Source organism: Rhinopithecus bieti, unplaced genomic scaffold, assembly GCF_001698545.2.
Source record: "Rhinopithecus bieti isolate Rb0 unplaced genomic scaffold, ASM169854v2 scaffold_35950, whole genome shotgun sequence".
Taxonomy (NCBI): domain Eukaryota; kingdom Metazoa; phylum Chordata; class Mammalia; order Primates; family Cercopithecidae; genus Rhinopithecus; species Rhinopithecus bieti.
In genome coordinates, this window is record NW_016815506.1 from 910,570 (window position 1) to 933,167 (window position 22,598).

General features: G+C 47.6%; 2 protein-coding genes across 12 annotated transcripts; one reads left to right on the forward strand and one right to left on the reverse strand.

Moving 5' to 3' along the window:
* The first annotated feature begins 292 nt into the window (after window positions 1-292).
* On the forward strand, window positions 293-2,806 carry SPRYD4 (SPRY domain containing 4). The gene is made up of 2 exons (XM_017853365.1): window positions 293-482; window positions 846-2,806. The coding sequence occupies exons 1-2, from the start codon at window positions 398-400 to the stop codon at window positions 1,382-1,384; spliced, it is 624 nt and encodes a 207-aa protein (XP_017708854.1). The 5' UTR covers window positions 293-397; the 3' UTR covers window positions 1,385-2,806.
* On the reverse strand, window positions 2,773-22,114 carry GLS2 (glutaminase 2). 11 transcript variants are annotated; one of them, XM_017853353.1, is made up of 19 exons: window positions 21,654-21,738; window positions 21,173-21,296; window positions 12,499-12,598; window positions 11,989-12,110; window positions 11,261-11,390; window positions 10,393-10,472; window positions 10,143-10,306; window positions 9,866-9,924; window positions 8,080-8,112; window positions 7,759-7,817; window positions 7,179-7,245; window positions 6,978-7,028; window positions 6,688-6,864; window positions 5,279-5,410; window positions 5,044-5,136; window positions 4,510-4,571; window positions 3,938-4,014; window positions 3,598-3,661; window positions 2,773-3,466 (listed from the first exon to the last, which is right to left on the reverse strand). In XM_017853353.1, the coding sequence occupies exons 2-19, from the start codon at window positions 21,202-21,204 to the stop codon at window positions 3,310-3,312; spliced, it is 1,659 nt and encodes a 552-aa protein (XP_017708842.1). In that variant the 5' UTR covers window positions 21,205-21,296; window positions 21,654-21,738; the 3' UTR covers window positions 2,773-3,309. The 11 variants fall into 11 exon arrangements, with proteins under 11 accessions (XP_017708842.1, XP_017708841.1, XP_017708849.1 ...); XM_017853352.1 differs by lacking the exon at window positions 21,173-21,296 and having other exon boundaries at window positions 21,654-22,114; XM_017853360.1 differs by lacking the exons at window positions 11,261-11,390; window positions 21,173-21,296 and adding an exon at window positions 11,446-11,559 and having other exon boundaries at window positions 11,904-12,110; window positions 21,654-21,835.
* Window positions 22,115-22,598: the final 484 nt, after the last annotated feature.

Consider the following 22,598-nt stretch of genomic DNA (forward strand, 5'->3'; position numbering starts at 1 on the left):
AAAAAAAAAAAAAAAAAAAAAAAAAGAGAGAACACTAAGGCTCAGAAAAGCGGAATGAGTTGCCCAAACTCACACGTGAAGCAGGGATCAAAGCTAATTACAGCACTGTTTAATTTTAAAATCTATACTTTTAAGCATCTGGCAACACTACATCTCTAAAAGTTTTATGTAGTTCAAATGGGAGCGGCGTCCATCTACGCAGAAAAACTGAATAAACAGCATCAACCACCGGGTAGAATCAGAACAGAAACCGCTAACGCGGCGGCCTCCCGCAAGGCGTTGCTCCTACGTCATAACACTGCGCGGCCGCCCCTCGCGCACCACGTGCTAGGGGAGCAGGCGGGCAGATGGCTGAGTCTGTAAGCGGGAGGCGTGCCCGGCTCATCCATGGCGCAAGATGGCGCTGCTCTTTGCACGTTCTTTGCGCTTGTGCCGCTGGGGAGCCAAACGATTGGGAGTTGCCTCCACAGAGGCCCAGAGAGGTAGGATTATCTCTTTTTACTCTTTTACCTCCAGGATGGCTTCCGTCTATTATTCCCAGACCCGACTCCGAGAAGCAATTCCAACCCTCTCGGGTCTTTTCCTTCCCCCACCTGCCTTGGTCTCTAGATTCCAAACCTGTGACACCATTTGGTTTCTTTAAATTCCGGGACTTCTTCAATCCGAGTTTTTCAGCTCCATGAGCTATCCATACTAAAGCGACCCCCCGACTCTCTTGCCCGCTTGGCATTCTGACTCTTCCCTAGTTGCTCGTGTCTCATGACTGCCTGCCTCAGATCTGAATATATCACCAGCCCTAGGGTTCTAGCCCCTGTTATTATCCCGTCTTTTTGCTCTGCCCGCAGGCGTCAGTTTCAAATTGGAAGAAAAAACCGCCCACAGCAGCCTGGCACTCTTCAGAGGTGATACGGGTGTCAAATATGGCTTGGTGGGATTGGAGCCCACCAAGGTGGCCTTGAATGTGGAGCGCTTCCGGGAGTGGGCAGTGGTGCTGGCAGACACAGCGGTCACCAGTGGCAGACACTACTGGGAAGTGACAGTGAAGCGCTCCCAGCAGTTCCGGATAGGAGTGGCAGATGTGGACATGTCCCGGGATAGCTGCATTGGTGTTGATGATCGTTCCTGGGTGTTCACCTATGCCCAGCGCAAGTGGTACACCATGTTGGCCAACGAGAAAGCCCCAATTGAGGGTATTGGGCAGCCAGAGAAGGTGGGGCTGCTGCTGGAGTATGAGGCCCAGAAGCTGAGCCTGGTGGATGTGAGCCAGGTCTCTGTGGTTCACACGCTACAGACAGATTTCCGGGGTCCAGTGGTGCCTGCCTTTGCTCTCTGGGATGGAGAGCTGCTGACCCATTCAGGGCTTGAGGTGCCCCCGGGCCTCTAGTATTTCCATTACTGGAGTCCCTAATCACGCTCTTGGCCAGCCTCCTTTTGAAAATGTCTGAAGCCTTTTTACTTTGCCTCAAGCAACCTCTAGCTCCCGCAGTTCAATGTTGGGTCCTTTGTGCAATATCATAATCATCTTCCTCATCCCCTACCTTGTGAAAGCTAGGCATACAGCCAAACCCTCCTTCTCCCACCCACCAACTACTGCCAATTTCCTAGGCTACCATGGGTGATATATCTTCCCTGACCTGCTTCCTTCAGTCCCTCTGCTTCCCTTTGCCCAGACCTTTCTCAGACTGTATTCCATCCTGGGGTCTTATCATTCAGCTTTGTTTGAATTTATTAATCACCATGATACCTCTCCCTCCCTTTGTCCACATGTAACTTGTTTGTTCTTGGGGCTCTACCAGATCGCTGAAGAGTAAATCCTTTCTACCTCTGGCTGAAGGAGTGGTGCAGTCAATGACTTGGCCCTTTTTCTACAGCACATTCAGAGTTTGGGCTCTGGCTCCCTCAGTAAGTGCTTTATTAACTCAGTGTGTCAAAATGAAAACAGAGCCCTCCTTCCCCAGTAGCTCAGTGCCATAGACCTTCAGCCCCAGACAGCTGTAGCTCTCCTTACCCTGAGTCCATCTACCTTAATCTATACCTCTGACACCCAGCCAGTCTGTCATAATCATTATCCCAGTTATAACCATGACCAAAGGGGAAGAGAGACACTTGGGGGATATCTAGGGTATGAGTGCTAGAAACTGTTGATTCTTTTATTTATTTTTTGAGACAGTCTCACTCTGTCACACAGACTGGAGTGCAGTGGCATGATCTCGGCTCACTGCAACCTCTGCCTTCAGGGTTCAAGTGACTCTCGTGCCTCAGCCTCCTGAATAGCTGGATTACAGGTGTGTGCCACCATGCCCGTCTCATTTTTATATTTTTAGTAGAGATGGGGTTTCGCCATGTTGGCCAGGCTGGTCTCAAACTCCTGGCCTCATGTGATCCACCCACCTTGGCCTCCCAAAGTGCTGGGATTACAGGTGTGAGCCACCATGCCCGGCCAAAACTGTTTATACTTGAGAAGTTCCATCTTCATTTCTGCCACAGTTGGAACTTCCCGAGGAAGGAGGAAGGCCTGAGGTTTTTTTGCACAATCTGTTTCAGAGCCTGTTTAGACTCAAACCTACACTTCCCTTGGCAGCAGAATATACTTAACCTAAAGCAGTATTTGGAGTTGAGAAAAACCTGGCAGGGTAAGTGAATATGTACTGTTTGGTAGAGTAGGTAGAGAAGCTGTGCTCTGACCCTGTGATTCCATCTTTTTCTACCTTCTATGATGGTGATGAAGCTAGATACCCCTAAGGAAGAAAGAAGAACTGGGTTTAGCGAAAATGATTTGATAATTAAAGTTTATTTGAACACAAAATACTTTCTCTGTCTATAAAATTGGCTGTTAGCAGTAGCAGCAGCATGTCCTGGTCAAGGGGAGTAGATCTCTCCAGACTACTAAAGCCATGTACATAGCCATTTCCACTTCCCATATTCTGTGGATATATACATGTGCATGGTAGCTAGAGTCCCTCCACCAGAATGTCTTTCTCTCATGACGGTTTCTTCAGGGAGAGGAAGAGGAGACCTGGGTGAAGAGCTGGGATGGTTTTGAGTGGGGCAAGCCATTAGGCTGTACCTTGAAGCCCATTCTCTCTGGATAGCTCTACCGCAGGTGTCTACTGAGGCCCTTCTCTGTACTCTGTCTGCTGAGGGAATGGGGTATTTTGACTCTCATAGAAAGCAGTAGCCTAAGTCACCACATGACTACTTGGTCCCCACTGAAGCAGTGTAGCTCTCCATAGCATTTTTGGTGGTTATGGATTACATGTGTAGCCAGCTCTTGCTTTTTCTTGAGCAGGGGCTCTCCATGACCTGTGCTCATACCATGCTTTCTAAGTTCTCTTTAGACAGGGCCTCAGCTGCTGCCTCAGCCTGAGTGTCAGAGAGTGTGTAGGAATCCTGGTAATCTTGAAGCAGTTTGACCACCTCCAGATGGTTGAACTGCACAGCATCATCCAGGGGAATGTTGCCCCATCTGAAAGAAATAATGATATGATCAGGCAAAGGAGACATGAAGAGTGTGGTGGTTGTATATATTTGCATGGTGGCTGGAGGGTCGGTAGAGAAGCTGTGCCCACCCTCCTCCACTTTTAGCCTAATACTCACCTGTCCTTGACAAAAGGATTCACTTTGCAAGCCTCGATCAGGAATTTAACAACTTCGATGTGTCCTAGGAATACGGGCAGAAGGAAAATGAGAAGGCACAGGTCTTGAAACCTTTGGTGCAGACACTTAGCCACTGAAGTCTTTACCAAGAGGGGAGTGGAAAAGGCTTCTTCCCATTTTGTACCCTGCAGCACCCAGTAATAGTCTAGCTGCAAAGTGAAGGGTGTCTAGATAAAACTAGTTGGTGCCCCTATAACCTTGAGAGCACATATAGCGAAGGAACTTCTGGTGAAAAAGAAAGGGTCTTATGATTACCCTCCCATCCTTAACCCTTCAGTACCTTCAGCTGCAGCAACATGGAGAGCTGTGCGTGAGTCATAGTCTTTCTGTTCCATATCCATGGCTGACAAGGCAAACCTGAGGGTAGTGGGAAAGCAGCTAGAGTTGCCTAGATCAGACTGGAATCACAGGTGTTCTTTGTGAACTGGTGTCAGACTGGATGAGTTTCAGAGAAAGTGAAATAGCCTATACCCAGATTTGTAGGCTCTCAATAATCTTTTTTCCATACCCAGATGAGATTGTTGCACCCATATTAGAGAGATGGGAATGTGATGCTGCCAGAAATATCACTCACTGCCTACCTGTGGTAAGTGCCCATTGGAGGCAGAGTACCTACTTCCTCGGACTCTGCTCTTAACACTCAATAACAACGGCTAACATGAATTATAGAGCAGGCAGTTTACTTTAAAAAAAAAAATCTCCTTTTTTAAAAAAATGTAATTTAAATGCAATCTATATCCATTCTGTCTAATTCCAAAGCTGAAGCACTTAACTATTTTGCTATGCTGCCTCCCAGTAAAATCTCTGACCAGGAGTATTTCATTGTGTGTATTTGGTCAACAGTAGCATTACCTTCGAAGAGCTGAGACATCACCACTGTAGGCCGCAAATAACAGGTTGACCACAGTCTTGTTCTGGAACACAAATCATACCCTCCTGACATTAATTGAACTCACCTATGTCAGCTCTGCCCTGTGACCTTCCTCCATGGGGACTTAGTGAAGGGTATTGCTGAAGTGTTATGGAGTGTGCTACTCTGAAATATTTTTTATTTTTTTCTTTTTGTTTTTGAGACAGAGTCTTGCTCTGTCGTCCAGACTGGAGTGTAGTGGCGTGATCTTGGGTCACTGCAACCTCCACCTCCCAATTTCAAGTGATTCTCCTGCCTCAGCCTCCCAAGTAGTGGGACCACAGGCACGTGCCACCATGTCCAGCTAATTTTTTGTATTTTCAGTAGAGACAGAGTTTCACCATGTTAGCCAGGATGGTCTTGATCTGACCTCGTGATCCGCCCGCCTCGGCCTCTCAAAGTTCTGGGATTACAGGTGTGAGCCACCGCACCTGGCCTTTGAAATATTCTTACAAGCCACCTGGAGTTTTCCTTACCCGAACTTCTCCCCCTTCACGCCGTGGGTCTAACTTCCGAGCACAGTGCCTCAGGTTGTCATAGTTGTGGAAATTGAAGAGAGACACCAACTTCTAGAATTGTAAGCCAAAGATACTGTGTATTTACTCCTTACACTTAGTAGGAGCTCAAAATTATTTTATTAAAATAAAAGTGGTACCATTAAACAAATTTATTGCTTCAAAAATATTAAGTACTATATGCAAAGCATCTCACCTGGCAGAAGCTGGTCCCCCTATAGCTATTCCCCAGCTTGTCCAATGGGGGTGACAGGCACATCATTCCCATGACATTGGGTACCACCAGGAGGATGGCTCCTGATACAGCTGACTTGGCTGGCAGGCCCACCTGGGGAACAGAATTGAAGCTGAGGATGATGTGGGTGTGCCCCAAATCAGAAAATAAACAAGTTAGGCTGTACTCTTAACAAGTTTACAAATGACTGCATGGCCACAATCCACCTCAACCTTTTGGCTTGTTAATTAGCTTCTTTTATTACTCCTGTCCTTTCCTTCTCTTAAAATTCATTGATTCAGCTAGAAAATATTTTTTGAAATACAGCATTCTGTGCTGGATGCTATGCTAGAACTAGCATTCTGGTATTAGGAGATAGGTAATAAACTGGTAAATAAATAGTGTTAGGAGATGGGTAATAAACAGGTAAATAAATAGTCAAGTAATTTTTAAAGTAATTGTGATAAATAGTGAGAAGAAGTAGGGTGCTGTAAATAGAGGTAGAAGGGGGCCCATGTGAGATAGGATGATCAGAAAAGTCTTTCTTTGGAAATGACCTCTAAGCTGAGACCTCAAGGAGAAGAGCCAGCAATGTGAAGCACAATTCAGGAGCTGCAACATCTCTCGTTTTTTTTTTTGTTTGTTTGCTTTTTCTTTTTCTTTTTTTGAGACGGAGTTTTGCTCTTGTTGCCCAGGCTAGAGTGCAATGGCACAATTTCGGCTCACTGCAACCTTCACCTCCCAGGTTCAAGCAATTCTCCTGCCTCAGCCTCCCAAGTAGCTGGGATTACAGGTGCACACCACCACTCCCAGCTAATTTTTTGTATTTAGTAGAGATGGGGTTTCACCACGTAGGTCAGGCTGGTCTTGCACTCCTGACCTCAGGTGATCCACCCGCCTCAGCCTCCCAAAGAAATCTCTTTTTTTTTTTTTTTTTTTTTTTTTTGAGACAGAGTCCTGCTCTGTTGCCCAGGCTGGAGTGCAGTGGCGCAATCTCAGCTCACTGCAAGCTCTGCCTCCCGGGTTCACGACATTCTCCTGCCTCAGCCTCCCAAGTAGCTGGGACGACAGGTGCCTACCACCATGCCCGTCTAATTTTCTGTGTTAGCCAGGATGGTCTCGGTCTCCTGACCTCGGATCTGCCCGCCTTGGCCTCCCAAAGTGCTGAGATTACAGGTGTGAGCCACCGCGCCCAGCCAGACATCTCTTTATATATTCAAGGAACTTGGTGTTTTTGAGAAACTCATCTAAGGAGTCTCAACTTAATTGCCTTCCTGGAAGTTAGTGAATGAGAGGCAGGAACAAGCTTCCACCTCTATCTTCAGAGAGTCAATGTTCTCTCTTCTTAGCACTGGGTGCATGACAGATGGATGGCAGAGCCAGAAACTCACGTGGAAGGCAAACTGGCCAGAGAAGTCATACATGCCACAGGAATGCATGAGGCTGAGGGTGTTGCGCACTGCTTCAGCACTCAGCACACACTCGCCTGTGATGGGGCAGATCCCACCATTGGCGAGGGTGGCTGCCATGACACTGCCTGATTCACAAGTGACCTCCACAGAGCACAGCTATGAAAACAAAGAATAGGTGAAGATGTGATGTGAACCTGCACATGGTACCCTCGGGTGTAGGGCAAGGACAGTCTGTCCTGTTCCCTCGGCCCTGAGCAGTGTTTTCTTACCTGGAAGTAGAGATCAAGGGCAGCCATCATGTCCACCCCCTTAGGAAAGCACTGCAAGGAAGAGAGGGGAGAGCATTTCTCTTCAGGACATCAGCAGCCCTTTCACATTGTCAGGGTCTCGGCCGAAACCCCTAGCCCCTACTGTTCTTCCACTAGCAGCAGAATTCCCAGGGACTTTCTCTCCCAGCCTCTCCTGGTTACCTTCTTTTCCTTGAGATAATAGCCAATGGCATAATTCCGATCCCCTGTTTCCTTCTCCGACTGGAATCTGAAGCAAACACCCAATTTAGTACTTGAAGTTGGAGGAATAGGTGTTGGGAGAAGGGGAAAATTACCCTCCCTGAGAGAGACAGAACTACATCACACCACAAACTAAATGAACCCCTTTATAACTTCTCACAGTAATATTAGAGGAAATTTCTGAACCTCAGCAAACACTCAGTGTAGCTTTATTATAAAGTAAACCCAAACCAAACCCCCAAACTGTGTAGTCATCTAGTCTAGGAAAACTGGTGAAGTTTTTGGCTTTGAAAGTCTTGGCAAGAAAGGGCTTAGGCACAAACCATCACACTCTCTCATTACGTACTAATTAGTAATGGAAAAAATTATTTTACAAGGTAAACAAATGTTGATGAAGGGACTCAGAGGAAGCTGGAGGGCCAAAGTTCCCCTGGGATTTCTTCCTCCTAAGATTCTCTCTCCCCCATTCCTCTTGTCCCCATCCTAAGTACACACAGATACACCACAATGCTTTCAGTCAGTCCTCTGAACAGGGACTTACGTGGCATTGCTGAAACCCATGTATTCATTCCCAGCCATTTTGTTGAGATACTGCAACACCTGGAAGCGAAAAAGGAACATTGAGGCTCCACTTGACTAAGAAGCTCTATTAATACCTCACAGGCTGACTAGCCCTTCTGAACTCAGGTCTTGTCAAGAGGCTTTCCTCTCTGAGGCCAGCAGATTTCCACACTTCTGGAAATAAGGCTTCTAGTATGGGCTGGTGCACCTGGTAGTGGAGTTAGAGAGCCACTGGGGCAGCTGGAGAGGACAGCATGCTGTGGAGAAATGCAGCCAGGGGCCAAGTAGCAAGGGAACTTACAAAATCAAACTTCTCTGCTTTGTTACAGTCCATCTGCAGAGAAAGAGAGAGATGTCAGTCTTCTAAGCCTAGGAGGATGACAGAGGGAAGGATCAGAAGGATCTAGTGGAGTTCAAGTGTTAGACTGGTCCTGCTGCTGCAAATGTGTTCAATTTTATAGTGGCCTGTTTTTTTTTTTTTTTTTCCTGAAAACACCGCACTTCAATTGGCTCCTCTCTTTCTCTTGAGGCAGAGTCTTGCTTTTTCACCCAGGCTGGAGTGCAGTGGCATGATCGTGGCTCACTGCAGCTTCGACCTCCCAGGCTCAAGTGATCCTCCCACCTCAGCCTCTGAGTAGCTGGAATTACAGGCATGAGCCACCTTGCTGGGCCATTCCACTTCCATTCTCAATCCAAACCCTCATCCCTGACTCCCACGTTCATTTTCCTGACTCTAATCCTGTCTCCCAGCCCCACCCTATCCCTGATCTCCATCCTCATTCCTTACACCCCATGCTAGACCTTTACTCTATCCCACTGGCTAGCATGATGGTTCATGCCTGTAATCTCAGCAATTTGGGGGGCCGAGGTGGGAGGATCGCTCGAGCCCAGGGGTTTGAGACCAGCCTGGGCAACAAAGGAGAGACCCTGTCTCTCTCTCTCTCTCTCTCTCTCTCTCTCTCTCTCTCTCTCTCTAGATAGATAGATAGATAGATAGATAGATAGATAGATAGTTTTTTTTTTTTTTTTTGAGACGGAGTCTCGCTCTGTCACCTAGGCTGGAGTGCAGTGGCACAATCTCGGCTCAACTGCAAGCTCCGCCTCCCGGGTTCACACCATTCTCCTGCCTTAGCCTCCTGAGCAGCTGGAACCACAGGCACCCGCCACCACGCCTGGCTAATTTTTTGTATTTTTAGTAGAGGCGGGGTTTTACCGTGCTAGCCAGGATGGTCTCGATCTCCTGACCTCGTGATTCGCCCGCCTCGGCCTTGGCCTCCCAAAGTGCTGGGATTACAGGCATGTGCTACTGCGCCTGGCCTCAATTTTTTTTTTTTTTTAAAGTTCCTACTTAGATGGGAATGGGGTGAGGCAGGTCCCAGATACAGGTTTGTAGATGGAGCTATCACAGAACAAGGGGAGAGACTCAGCCTCATTTCCTCACCCAGACTCATTGCTTACTCATGTGTCAATTACAGAGTCAATACCACAGGGACTGTGACACCTGAGTCCCTGGGGGGAGGATTCCTAACACCACCTTCCTCAGGAGGGGCTATGATTGGCCCCAGGGTGTTGCTGCCCAGCTGCTCCCAGGTTCTTGCTCAAGCTCTGGGAGACCTACAGCTGATGGGCTAGTTTGACACCCTGTTCAAGGCCAACTCACAGTTCCAGGTGACGTGAATAACTGCCCTGGCCTGGCCATTCACCCTTCCCTGCAGGTGTCCCACACCCAGAAATGGCCAATCAGTGCCCAGTAGTGCTGTCCTCCCCTTGTCTCTGGCATTTGGCCCTTGGTCCTAGGCAGGGGTCAGGACCTGCTCACTTCTCTAAGAGTCAGGAAGCTCTAGGCTCTAGACTCATGGGTGGGGGCAGGGAACAGTACTAGTGGGGGTGAGGGAGGTGGTGCAGTCTCTTTTACTGACATCGTCAGCGTAACGTGTGGGTCCCTGCTGTGCCTCATGTGCCTTCTGGGGACCCTCAAAGGAATCAGAGCCCCACCAGTCTCCCCAGAGAGCTGAACAAATATGAGGGATACAGGAACACAGGAGCTTAGAGGATAATACCTGTCAGAAGGTTAAGGTGGCACTGACCTTGATCAGGGAGCTGACAACAATGGCACCAGCATTGACCATGGGGTTATGGGGGATTCCTGGGGAAATACAAACCACCAAGAGTCTTAGCCACTGAACAAAGCCTCCCTGACAGCCTGCTCATTTTGTGGGTTAGACAAGAAAGATTGCTTGTTAGGGAGAAAGGCATGACAGGGTTAATCAGGAAGGGCAGAGAAACAAAAAAGGCTGGGGGATGAGGTGGGGGTAAGGAGGAGGGGACGGCCATAAGTACGGTCTGAACCTTGGTGGTGCTCACCTTCCTCATTGAGGGAGAGCTTGTTGTAGCGCAGGCCACTAGGCTCTTTGCCCACAAACTTGTGCACGTAGTCAGTGCCTAGGGTGCTTATGGAGATGGCATAGGTGAGGGGCTTCACACAGGACTGCAGGCAGAAGGGGATCTTTGTGTGGCCCACAGAGTGCCTGGAGGCAGACAGAGGCCATGAAAGGGGTTGGCCTGTGTTCGGCACCTGTGCCCTGCCTCCCCTTCCTCTTGCCCAGCATCTCACCGCTGACCATCCACAGTGCACAGGGAGACACCCCACAGGTCTGGGTTTGACTTGGCCAGCTGAGGGATGTAGGCTGCCACCTGGACATGAATGGGTGGAGAAAAGGGAGATGGATGTGGAGAAAAGGAACAGAGTTGAGGATGAGGGTAAAGAGAATCTTTTAGATAAAAGCTAAAATTCTGTCTTCTATAGGGCAAAGGGGTTCCCTCCTGCCTGTTGCTCCCAGAAATTCCGAGCCTTAAGTCCTAGAAGGCCATGTCTTTCTGTATTCCCCAATCCTGTAGAGATAGCAGTAAAGCTAATGGAAGTTAAAAAAGGAGAATTCTGAGGTCACCTTCCCCTTTTGCTTCTTAGGCTCAGTCTTTGAAGACTGTATTATAGACTCTTGATTCCCTCACCTGCTCTAGGAATCATGTGTATAGAAACACATGAAGCCAGGTCCCCATTTACAGAAGTTCTGCTTCTCATTTCTCATTCATAGGATTCCCAGCCGCAGGAAATCTCTGAGAAGCAAGGTATATCTAGGTGTGGTGGCTCATGCCTGTAATCCCAGCAGTTTGGGAGGCCAAGGTGGGTGGATCACTTGAGGTCAGGAGTTCAAGACCAGCCTGGCCAATATGGCAAAACCCCATCTCTACTAAAAATACAAAAATTAGCCAGGCATGGTGGCATATGCCAGCTACTCGGGAGGCTGAGACAGGAGAATCGCTTGAACCTGGGAGGTGGAGGCTACAGTGAGCTGAGATTGCACCATTGCGCTCCAACCCGGGTGACAGAGCAAGACTCCATCTCAGAAAAAAAAAAGAAAAAAAAAAGAGAGAGATTTGGCCCAGGTCCCTGACCCCTCCCTTAGTCCCCTGGCTCTCACTTTGCCTCCAGTGAGCTCTTTGGCATCCTCAAAGATGCGATCCACATGGCCCGTGAACTCCTTAAAATCAGGAATGACAAACTTCTTTCGGAATGCCTGGGTCAGGAGCACAATGTTGCTGCTCACACACCTGGATCCCAGATATGATTGGATTAGGGGGCTAGAGAGATGCAGCTGGGACTCACTCTGGAGCCATGGAAATTGCGAATAAAGAAGGTTGAGTGGTCTTCCGGTTTGGGATCAACAGCTGTGTTACCTTTGGCAAATCAGTTTGCCTTTCTGTGTCTTAGTTTCCTTACCTGTAAAATGAGGGGTTTTAATGATGTGGAAAGACACTATGTCTTGGGATATGAGAAAAAAAATAAATACCAGAATAATATGTATGTATGTTACCTTGATATTTAAAAAATCCTAAATCATGGAAGTATATTTACATATATTCATGTATGTATGTCAATACATAGGACATTATCTAGAAGATACCCACTAATCTGTTAATATTTACTTTGGGGAAAAGAGGATAGGGATTGAGTAGGGAGGGAAAGGAGAACATGCATTTCTATATTGTTTGAACTCTTATAATGAGTATTCATGTATAACTTATATAATAAGTAATAAAATAAAATGAAGAATTGAACTATACAATTCGCAAATTCCTCCCTGCTGTGAGAGTCTACGTCCACAGGACAGTTTTCAGAGAGCAGTGCCCTTGTTTCTGGGGCCCTCACTTTCGGAAGAGATCTCGGTCCAAGAGGCCACCACTACTGGACTCTTGGACCACACGGTGCATCTCGCTCATGCAGTCTTGGAGCCGAGGATCTGATGTCTGCAGCCCAGTGGCCTTTAGTGCCTTTAGAGGAAAGAAGAGACCAGAAAGGTCAGCTACAAGGACAGTGATGTACTCCTCATAATCTTTCCCAGTGGATACCCGATTAGCTGAACCCCAGCCACTACAATAGGTGGAACAAATGGGGTTTGGAGAATAAGAAAGGAGGGGATGGAGCAACTCTGAAGGCTAACAAGGGTTTCCTGTCCTTTTTCCAGAGGGTTTAATCTTCTGACCCTGGGGCAGGGATGGGCTTGTCTTATCAGCCTAGACATCTGGATTCTCATCCATCTGTATGCTTCACCCTCATGTAGCAACCCATTAGCTGCCCTGCACTTGTCATACCCTCGTTTCCCCCACTTTTCAGAGATCTTAAGGAATTAGCATCCTGAACAGGTAGAGAGCAACTTACAGTGGTGAACTTGTGGATAGGGATTTGTTCCTGTCCTCCAGCAATAGTGTAGAAGAGCAAATCACCCAGGCGGGACAGCATGCCACTTTCTGATGAATCACTGGGGGCAGAGAATGGGGAGGAAAGTGGGGCCTGAGAACTGCTACCTGCTCCTCCTTCTGCAACAAGGGCTTATAAGTAGGTGAGTGTCCTCATTCTATGCCTCCTCCTTAAACCATCTGATCTATCCCTATAAATCTAACTTTCATGTCTGTCCTAAGAAGTTGTAGATCTTTTCTCTAGCTTTTACTCCTGACCTTCAGATCTTTATTTTTAGCTTCCTTCTCACACTTCCACCTATAGGTGCCCCACAAGCACTGAAAACTCAGTATGTCCAAACCTGAGTCATCTCACCTCGTTCCCTCTTCTTCTCCTCTTGTTTCCCACCTGGGTTAACAGAGTTACCACCCACCTGGGTGCCAAGCTGGAAATGTGGCATCATTTTGATAGTTTCCACACCTTAAGTCCATGCTTAGTTGGTCACCAACATTGGATGAATCTGCCTCATAATGTCTCAAATCCACCCTCTCTTCTCCTTTTCCCTGTGCCAGCGTGCTGTAGTAGACCAGAGTTTGCTCCATAATAGCTGTGTGATCTTGAGCAGTTTGCTTAATATTGCTGAACTTGCTTCCTTATATAAGGGTAGTAATGTCTACTTCACCTGGGTGATGTGAGGCTTAAGATAAAATTCCGTGAAAACTGTCTGACACAAAGTAGATGTTCAATAAATCATGTGTATCATCAGCTCCTTATTCCCTTTTACCTAATTGCCACTACACGCTCTTGACTTTCAATCCGTCTTTTTTTTTTTTTTTTTTGAGACAGTTTCACTCTTGTTGCTTCAATCCATCTTCTAAAATGTGCTAGTGATCTTTTTTTTTTTTTTTTGAAATGGAGTCCGGCTCTGTTGCCCAGGCTGGAGTGCAATGGTGCGATCTCAGCTCACTGCAACCTCCGCCTCCCGGGTTCAAGCGATTCTCCTGCCTCAGTCTCCTGAGTAGCTGGGATGACAAGTGTGCGCCACCACGCCTGGCTAATGTTTTTGTATTTTTAGTAGGGACGGGGTTTCACTATTTTGGTCAGGCTGGTCTGGAACTCCTTACCTTGTGATCCGCCTGCCTCGGTCTCCCAAAGTGCTGGGATTACAGGCATGAGCCACTACGCCCGGCCAAACTGTGCCAGTGATCTTTCTAAACTCAAATGTAATTTCTCTACTCAAAAACATTTGGTAACTCCCTATGCCTACAGAATAAGCTCTTGAAATAAGAAGTAGGCCAGGCGTGGTGGCTCACACCTGTAATCCCAGCACTTTGGGAGGCTGAGGTGGTTGGATCACCTGAGGTTAGGAGTTCAAGACCAGCTTGGCCAATATGGTGAAACCCCATCTCTATTAAAAATACAAAATTAACTGGGCGTGGTGGCACATGCCTGTAATCCCAGCTACTACAGAAGCTGAGGCAAGAGAATTGCTTGAACCTGCGAGGCGGAGGTTGCAGTGAGCTGAGATCTTGCCATTGCACTCTAGCGTGGGCAAAAAGAGCAAAACTCCGTCTCAAAACAAAAACTTGGTAGGCCATTAAAAGCTCTTTAAAACCTGCCAATTGGCCGGGCACGGTGGTTCACGTCTGTAATCCCCACACTTTGGGAGGCCAAGGTGGGCAGATCACCTGAGGTCAGGAGTTCGAGACCAGACTGGCCAGCATGGTAAAACCCCATCTCTACTAAAAATACAAAAACTAGCCAGGCGTGATGGTGGGCGCCTGTAATCTCAGCTGCTTGGGAAGCTGAGGCAGGAGAATTGCCTGAGCCTGGGAGGTGGAGGTTACAGTCAGTCAAGATTGCGCCACTGCACTCCAGCCTGGGTGACAGAGTGAGACTTTGTGTCAAAAATAAATAAATAAATAAATAAATAAATAAATAAATAAATAAAACCTGCTCACTTAACTTCCCTATTCCCCATCATGCCCACACACTCCAGATGTAACAGGCAATATAGATGGTTCACCAAAATGGGCCGGGAACTGTGAGGCTTCCTGGCCTTTGCTTATGCTATAACTTCTGCATAGAATGACCTTTGCTTAGTATGGTCCTGCTCATTCTTCAAAGTCCAGATCAAATGTCGCCAACTCTGTAAAGGCTTCCCCAAACCTCCAGATATTGCTTATGCTGCCGGTTTGACACAACACACCATCTTACTGACAGAAGAATCTCCCTTGCTCCACTGTTAGGTCTTTGTGCTTTATACATCTTTTTTATACATCTTTGTCTTCCTAGCACTGAGCAAAGTCCCTAGCACACAGTGGGTCTTCAATAAGAATTACTAAATTGTATTGCTGGCAAGGTCCCTGTGCCCCAAAGTATCTCTCTGGCTTATAGCACCTAAAATTCCAGGTACTGAAGACTTCTTAGTTTTCAAGATTTCCATTAATATGTTAAAATATTTAGAAGAGTTATTTTTTTAAGTAGAAAAGGGATCTACTATGTTGCCTAGGCTGATCTCAAACACCTGGACTCAAGTGATCTTCCCACCTAAGCCTCCCAGAGTGTGGGATTACAGGCGTGAGCCACCACACCCAGCCAAGCAGAGTTATTTTATCAGATTATTTCCAAATATGACAGCTAGTTTCGATTAAGACACTTCAAAGATCTTTGACCCAGTCAGGTGCGGTGGCTCACGCCTGTAGCCCCAGCACTTTGGGAGGCTGAGGCAGGTGGATCATGAGGTCAGGAGATCAAACCATCCTGGCTAAAATGGTGAAACCCTGCTCTACTAAAAATACCAAAAAAAAAAAATTAGCTGGCATGTGCGGCGCCTGTAGTCCCAGCTACTTGGGAGCTGAGGCAGGAGAATGGCATAACCGCCAAGGCGAGCTTGCAGTGAGCTGAATTGCGCCACTGCACTCCAGCTGAGCGACAGAGCCAGACTCCATCTCAAAAAATAAATAATAGGCGGCGCGGTGGGCTCAAGCCCTGTAATCCCACACTTTGGGAGGCCGAGACGGCCGGATCACAAGTCAAGGGAGATCGAGACCATCCTGGCTAACATGCTGAAACCCCGTCCTACTAAAAAATACAAAAACTAGCGGGCATGGGTGCAGGCGCCTGTAGTCCCAGCCTTACTCGGAGGCTGAGGCAGGAGAATGGCGTGAACCCAGGAGACGGAGCCTGCAGTAGCATGAGATCCGGCCAACTGCACTCCAGCCTGGGCGACAGAGCGAGACTCCGTCTCAAAAAAAAAAAAAAAAAAAAAAAAATAAATAAATAAATAAAAATAAATAAAATAAATAAAAAAAATTACAAACATAAATTTTAAAATATATAAAACATAAAATTTAAAAAAATCTTTGACCAATAATTTGACTTCCAAGGATTTGTCCTAAGGTATACTTACACACCCTCAAAATAACACAATTTACAATATTGCCATCACAATTGTTTGTTTTTTCTTTTTTTTTTTGAGATGGAGTCTTTTTTTTTTCTTTTTGAAATGGATTCCGCTCTGTTGCCCAGCCTGGGAGTGCTGGGCCAAGATCTCAGCTCACTGCAAACCTCTGCCTCCCGGGTTCACCGCCATTCTCCTGCATCAGCCTCCTGAGTTGCTGGGACTACAGGCGCCCACCACCTTGTCCGGCTAGTTTTTTGTATTTTTTAGTAGAGACGGGGTTTCCCAACTGTGTTAGTCAGGATGGTTCGATCTCCCTGACCTCAAGACCGCCCGTCCTCGGCCCTCCAAGAGTGCTGGATTACAAGCCTTGAGCCACCGCGCCCGGCCAGAGACGGATCTTGCTGTGTCACCCAGGCTGAGTGCAATGGCGTGATCTCTGCTCACTGCAACCTCTGCTCCTGGTTAGGCATTCCCTGCTCTCAAGTAGCTGGGATTTACAGGACGTGCCACCATGCCAGCTAATTTTTGTATTTTTAGTAAGAGACGGGGTTTCACCATGTGGCCAGGCTGTCCTCAAACATCTGACCTAGTATCACACTTCCTCCCAAATGCTGGGAATTACAGGCATGAGCAACCACGCCCGCCCTTCACTGCTGTTAATAATGGAAGATTAGAAACAATCTGATGGCAACAAAAGGAACGGTTAATCATGGTTAATATTCATACAATGAATATTAGTGCAGATAAAAAAAAAGAAATTGGGGTGTGCTCTAAGTATTGAATGGAATTATCTCTAGGATACAATATTAACTAAAAGAAGTATGTATAGAAACAGTATATAGACGTAATGGTAGATTTATGTTTTTGTTTTAGAGATGGGTTTAGTAGCGTATTGCAAGTTGGCCTGAATCCTCGGGCTCAAGTGACCTTCTGCCTCAAACCTCCCCTAGCTAGCGGGACTACAGGTTGCATGCCACCATGCCCAGCTTATTATTTTTATTTTTTAATTTATTTTTTCCTTTCAATAGGGTTTTCTTGGGGGGAACAGGTGGTGTTAGGGTTACATGAATAAAGTTCTTTAGGCTGCTAGCTTTATGTTTCATTTGTTTTTTCTTTTTTTTCTTTATCAGTTTTCAGTTGAAGCACAGGTTTAAAAGGGAAAAAATATATATGTTTTCTTATTCAGGCACAGAATATTTCTGGACGAACATTTAGTTAGAAATAGGTAAGACTGGGGGGGGCCGGCGCGGTGGCTCAAGCCTGTAATCCCAGCAACTTTGGGAGCCGAGGCGGGCGATCCACGAGGTCAGAGATCGAGACTCATCCTGGGACTAATACGGTGAAACCCGCTCTACTAAAAAAATACAAAAAACTACCGGCGACGAGGCGGGCGCCTGTAGTCCCAGCTACTCGGGAGGCTGAGGCAGAGAAATAGGCGTAAACCCGGGAGGGCGGAGCTTGCAGTGGCCGCTGAGAGCGGCCACATGCACTCACCAGCCTGGGCGGCAAGAGCAAGACTCCGTCTCAAAAAAAAAAAAAAAAAAAAAAAAAAAAAAAAAGAAATAGGTAAGACTGGCCGGGCATGGTGGCTCATGCCTGTAATCCCAGCACTTTGGGAGCCCAAGGTGGGCAGATCACAAGGTAAGGAGTTCAAGACCAGCCTGACCAACATGGTGAAACCCCGTCTCTACTAAAAATACAAAAATTAGCTGGTGTGGTGGCACCCACCTGTAACCCCAGCTACTCAGGAGGCTGAGGCAGGAGAATTGCTTGAACCCAGGAGGCAGAGGTTGCAGTGAACCAAGATTACGCTACTGCACTCCAGCCTGGGCAATGGAGTGAGACTCCATCTCATAATAAATAAATAAATAGGTAAGATTGATTCATCTTCTACAGAGATGACGTAGGTGCTGGGAAAAAGGGATGGGAGGGATACTTTTCACTATCTTTTGTGTATTTTGAATTTTGAACCATATGGAATATATTATCTATTGAAACAATGGATTAAAAAATAAGACTCAAACAGCTTGGCATAGACTAGGCATGTGTGTGTTTGGAGTCAGGAGAAATACCAGAAGAGGGAACACCAGAAGAGTTTTCCTGCTTCTGGGTAAATCTTGTTGTCACAATGAAGCTAGTGCCTATACGGGGAGAGGAGGAGAAAAGCTATCTGAGGGATAACTCAAGAAGGAAAGTACATAGGAACACTTTGAAGGCAGGACTCAGGACTCTGTGCCTGGAAGCTGACAGAAGACAGGAAATAATGCTATACCACTGAATGTATCACAAGCCTAAAAAAACTGCATATCCCTCAGATATGGATGGATCACCAATGTAATGTTGAGGGAAAACAAGCAAGGTACAAGAGCAATGTATATAGTATGATACCAAAAAACCAAGGTACAGGAACAATGTGTTTAGGATACCATTTGTATAAAAAAAGTAAAGTAATATCAGCATGTATTTTATGCATAAAATATCTCTAGAAAACTATACATGATATCACTGACATCAGATTATCTCTGGGGGGCAAAATTTCCTTGGAATTTAAGAAATAATTGAACAAGTGTACAAGAGTATATACTAACCAAATTGAAGACTGGTTATTTAAACTATGATACCTCAAACAATGGAATCTTTTAAAATTACAAAATGACAATGTCATACATATTCAATGATATTAAAAGCTGTTCATAAATGGAAAAGATAAGTTCAAGAATATGACTATCCCATTTTTGTTAAATTATATATACATATATAGGATATGTATGACTAGATCACAATATTAATTGGTTATCTCTAATACTGGGATCTTTATTTTCTTTTAAATTTTTTTTTTTTTTTTTTTTTTTTTTTTTTTTTTTTTTTTTGAGACGGAGTCTCGCTCTGTCACCCGGGCTGGAGTGCAGTGGCCGGATCTCAGCTCACGGCAAGCTCCGCCTCCCGGGTTTACGCCATTCTCCTGCCTCAGCCTCCCGAGTAGCTGGGACTACAGGCGCCCGCCACCTCGCCCGGCTAGTTTTTTGTATTTTTTAGTAGAGACGGGGTTTCACAGTGTTAGCCAGGATGGTCTCGATCTCCTGACCTCGTGATCCACCCGCCTCGGCCTCCCAAAGTGCTGGGATTACAGGCTTGAGCCACCGCGCCCGACCTCTTTTTAAATTTTTTAAGTAATAAACTTATTTATTTATTTTTGAGGCAGGGTCTCACTCTGTTGCCTAGGCTGGAGTGTGGTGGTGCAATCATGGATCACTACAGCCTCGACCTACAGGGCTCAAGTGATCATCCCACCTCAGTCTCCCAAGTAACTAGGACTACAGGCACATGCCACCATGCCTGGTTAATTTTTGTATATATATATATTTTTTGTAGAGACAGGGTTTTGCCATGCTGCCCAAGCTGGTTTCAAACTCCTGAGCTCAAGTGATCCTCTCCACCTTGGCCACCCACAGTGCTGGGATTACAGGTGTGAGCCACTGCGCCTGGCTCTAAATTTATTTTTTTAATTGACACATAATTGTACAGATGTTTATGGGATGCATAGCGATGTTTCAATACATAGAATTATAGTGATCAGTAAGGGTAATTAGTATATCCGTCATCTCAAACATTTATCATTTCTTTGTGTTGGGATATTTTCCTCTTGATATTCTTACTTTTCTTTTAAAGTCATAAATACAGCCGGGCACGGTGGCTAACGCCTATAATCCCAGCACTTTGGGAGGCTCAGGCAGGTGGATTAGTGGTGGTGGGTACCTGTAATCCCAGCTACTTGGGAAGCTGAGGCAGAGGTTGCAGTGAGCTGAGATTGTGCCACTGCACTCCAGTCTGGAGGACAAAGAGACTCTGTCTCCAAAAAAAAAAAAAAAAAAAAAAAGTCATAAATACAGCTAAATATCTAAATATTAAACAAACAATAACCGGAATAACAGCGCATTTCCTCTTTGCTGCTCTCTTTCCTCCGCCAAACACAGGAACCCCACCCCATCATGGTGTCACACTGCCAGAGCACATCACTCTCCAGTGCTCACAACCCTTTCTGCCTGGGGAGTACCAGTCCAAGGATATGACAGCGGGTTCCCTGGGCAGAAGAAACAAGGTCCCCTGAAAAGACTTCCATCACCAGACTCCACTGGATAAGGAGGTGTGTGTGTGGGGAACTAGGGATACCTATAGTTCCCTACTCTGCAGAAGGTAGACAGATGAGGGAAGTTCAGCCTTTGCTGTATCCCACTTTATTTCTCCCATGGTGAATATCTGGGAAGAAGTTGGGGTGGAGACTAGAACAGGAGGGAGAGGGCTTATCTTTTAAATGTTCTGTGTCTCTTTGAGAAGAAGCTGATGGAAAAGTACTGTGTAATATGGATAAGCAAACACCATGACTATGAAAAAAAGAAAGAAAAGGGCCGGGCGTGGTAGCTCATGCCTGTAATCCCAGCACTTTGGGAGGCTGAGGCAGGCAGATCATCTGAAGTCAGGAGTTCAAGACCAGCTGGGCCAACATGGTGAAACCCTGTCTCTACTAAAGCTACAAAAATTAGCGGGGTGTGGCGGAGCGTACCTGCAATCCAAGCTACTCGAGGTAATCCCAGCTACTCTAGAGGCTGAGGCAGGAGATTTGAACCCAGGAGGCGGAGGTTGCAGTGAGTCAAGATGGTGCCACTGCACTCCAGCCTGTGTGACAGAGTGAGACTCCGTCTCAAAAAAGAAAGAAAGAAAAGTACGGCATAATGTCATTAATAATAAATAATACCTATTGGTGTCCCTTACGACAGAGACTCGAGTAGTTGGTGAGGTAGTGTTGTGTCAGTCTGGCTACTTTACTGATAGTGTCTATGTTTCTGAGTGTCATGAGGGAGATGGCCCATTTCCTGTTCCTGCTACAGTAGAGCAATGGCTCTTTGAACAGTGTGTATGCTGGCCCTCTGGGGAGGACAAGATTTCCTGTTCAGCACCGTCTGCATCTCGGAGAAAAAGGCTCAGCCACCAAGTGTGTCCTAGGCGGTGGGGAAGATAAAAGTTTGGCCACCTGGGCGGAAGAAATAACCAAAGAAAGAGAACCTTTTAGATTCCGGAGCCTGGGCAGCACAAATAATAGCTCTGACTGGCTCTGGTTTGGGAAATCTGCGTCTTAAAGACTTTTGCTCTATTACAAATATTCTCCCCATTCAACAAGCAGTTTGGAAAATCCCCCCCATTCTGCTGTTCAGGGAGCACTACTACGCACACACCCAACACTTATGTACGTACCTGCGCACCAGTAACACACGAGCATCACACATTACCCGCCGAGGACACGCAGAAACACAACACACAGACAGACCCCAGTACACTTGGACCTGAGGCAGGAGGCTGTTCCACACCCACGCATCTCCTAAAATACACACCGAGACGAGGGAAGGTGAGGACGGGCGGCGTGCGCCCGGCCCTGCACTCAGACACGTGAGCCAAGTAACACTCGGGGCGCATCTGTGATCCAGGTTAACTGCGCACCTTGGACAGGCGCCATCCCCAGGACCCGCTTGCCCGAACGCGCTCCCAGGCAGATTGCAGATTACCGCCCGAACGCGGCGTACCCAAAGCTCCACATCCAAAGGAAAAGGCATCCAGGGCTAGTGAGCCAGGAGAGGGGAGATGAGGGGCGCTGCCTGGGGAGGGCACTCGGGAACTAGCGAGGACCACAGTGGGAGTTGGGGCAAGCCCGTCCCCTGCCCTGTCCCAGGAGCCTTACTGATCCTGGTGCTGCGGCTGGCTGCTGTGTGGCGTCTCTCTGCCCTGGGCCGCGGCCTCACTGAGGTGGTGCCGGACGCCCCCGCCAAGGAGGGGGCTCCGGCTCAGGTGACCCCAGTCTCTCCGCCGGCAGTGACTGCCGGCCCGGCTCAGCTCCTTCTGCAGAGCCTTCATGGAGCGCATGCCCCCAGCAAGCCGCTGGCTCTGCAGGTGCGCCCAGGACCTCTAGCTGTGGCTGGGAAGGAGAGGCGGAGCGGGCGCGACAAGGTGCGGGGGAGTTCTGTGAGGGAGCTCTGGGCCTGAAAGACGGAGAAGGGGGGCCCGGTGGGTGGGGCTGGGGCAGGAGGAGGGGCTTTCCCCTTTAAAGCTGGCTCCAGGGTTAGGCACACCCTCAGGACAGGGGCTAGGTGAGGAGCGTTGGAATAAAGGAGAACCCGAGTGGGTGGAGAGAGGGCGGTGCCTGGGAGCTGGAATGGACAATGCCCAGGTCCAATCACTGAGGAAGCAAAAACATTGAGGCAGGAAAAGGGTAAGGTTGCCCAATGAGAGCAAGACGGTAGGCTCTTGCGACAGCCTGCGGATGCTTCCACGTGGGCCCCGCGAGCGCTTCCGTGTGGACCCCGAGAGCGCGGGTGTCCGCGGATGCTGAGGGCTGGAAAGGCGAGGACAAGCTGAGGCAAAGCCGGTGGGGGCGGGAGGCGCTCCCCGGGGACACCGTGGGGCTGTGAACGATGGAGTTCTCGTTAGAGAGGAGGGTGCTGCCTCGAGAGAGGAGGCCAAGTAAGAGTGAGCCCAGTTCAGGAGGTCACTTAGAGAGCCTCGACCTCCGAAGGCCAAACCAGCGCCCAATAATCCGGCGAGTAGCGTGGCACGCGGCCGACCTGCGGTGGTGCTGAGTGGAGAGCAGGATGGCTGCTGGGTACACCGGGCAGAAGCAGCCGACCAG

What these genes read in the sequence shown, in the direction of transcription:
- SPRYD4 (XM_017853365.1), top strand. Translation starts at nt 398, where the DNA reads ATGGCGCTGCTCTTTGCACGTTCTTTGCGCTTGTGCCGCTGGGGAGCC. An exon ending in CTCCACAGAGGCCCAGAGAG is followed by an intron (nt 483 to 845) that starts GTAGGATTATCT and finishes CTCTGCCCGCAG; the next exon opens with GCGTCAGTTTCAAATTGGAA.
- GLS2 (XM_017853352.1), bottom strand. Translation starts at nt 21,835, where the DNA reads ATGCGCTCCATGAAGGCTCTGCAGAAGGAGCTGAGCCGGGCCGGCAGT. An exon ending in CTATCCACAAGTTCACCACT is followed by an intron (nt 12,111 to 12,498) that starts GTAAGTTGCTCT and finishes TTTCCTCTAAAG; the next exon opens with GCACTAAAGGCCACTGGGCT. An exon ending in AATCCTTTTGTCAAGGACAG is followed by an intron (nt 3,467 to 3,597) that starts GTGAGTATTAGG and finishes TATTTCTTTCAG; the next exon opens with ATGGGGCAACATTCCCCTGG.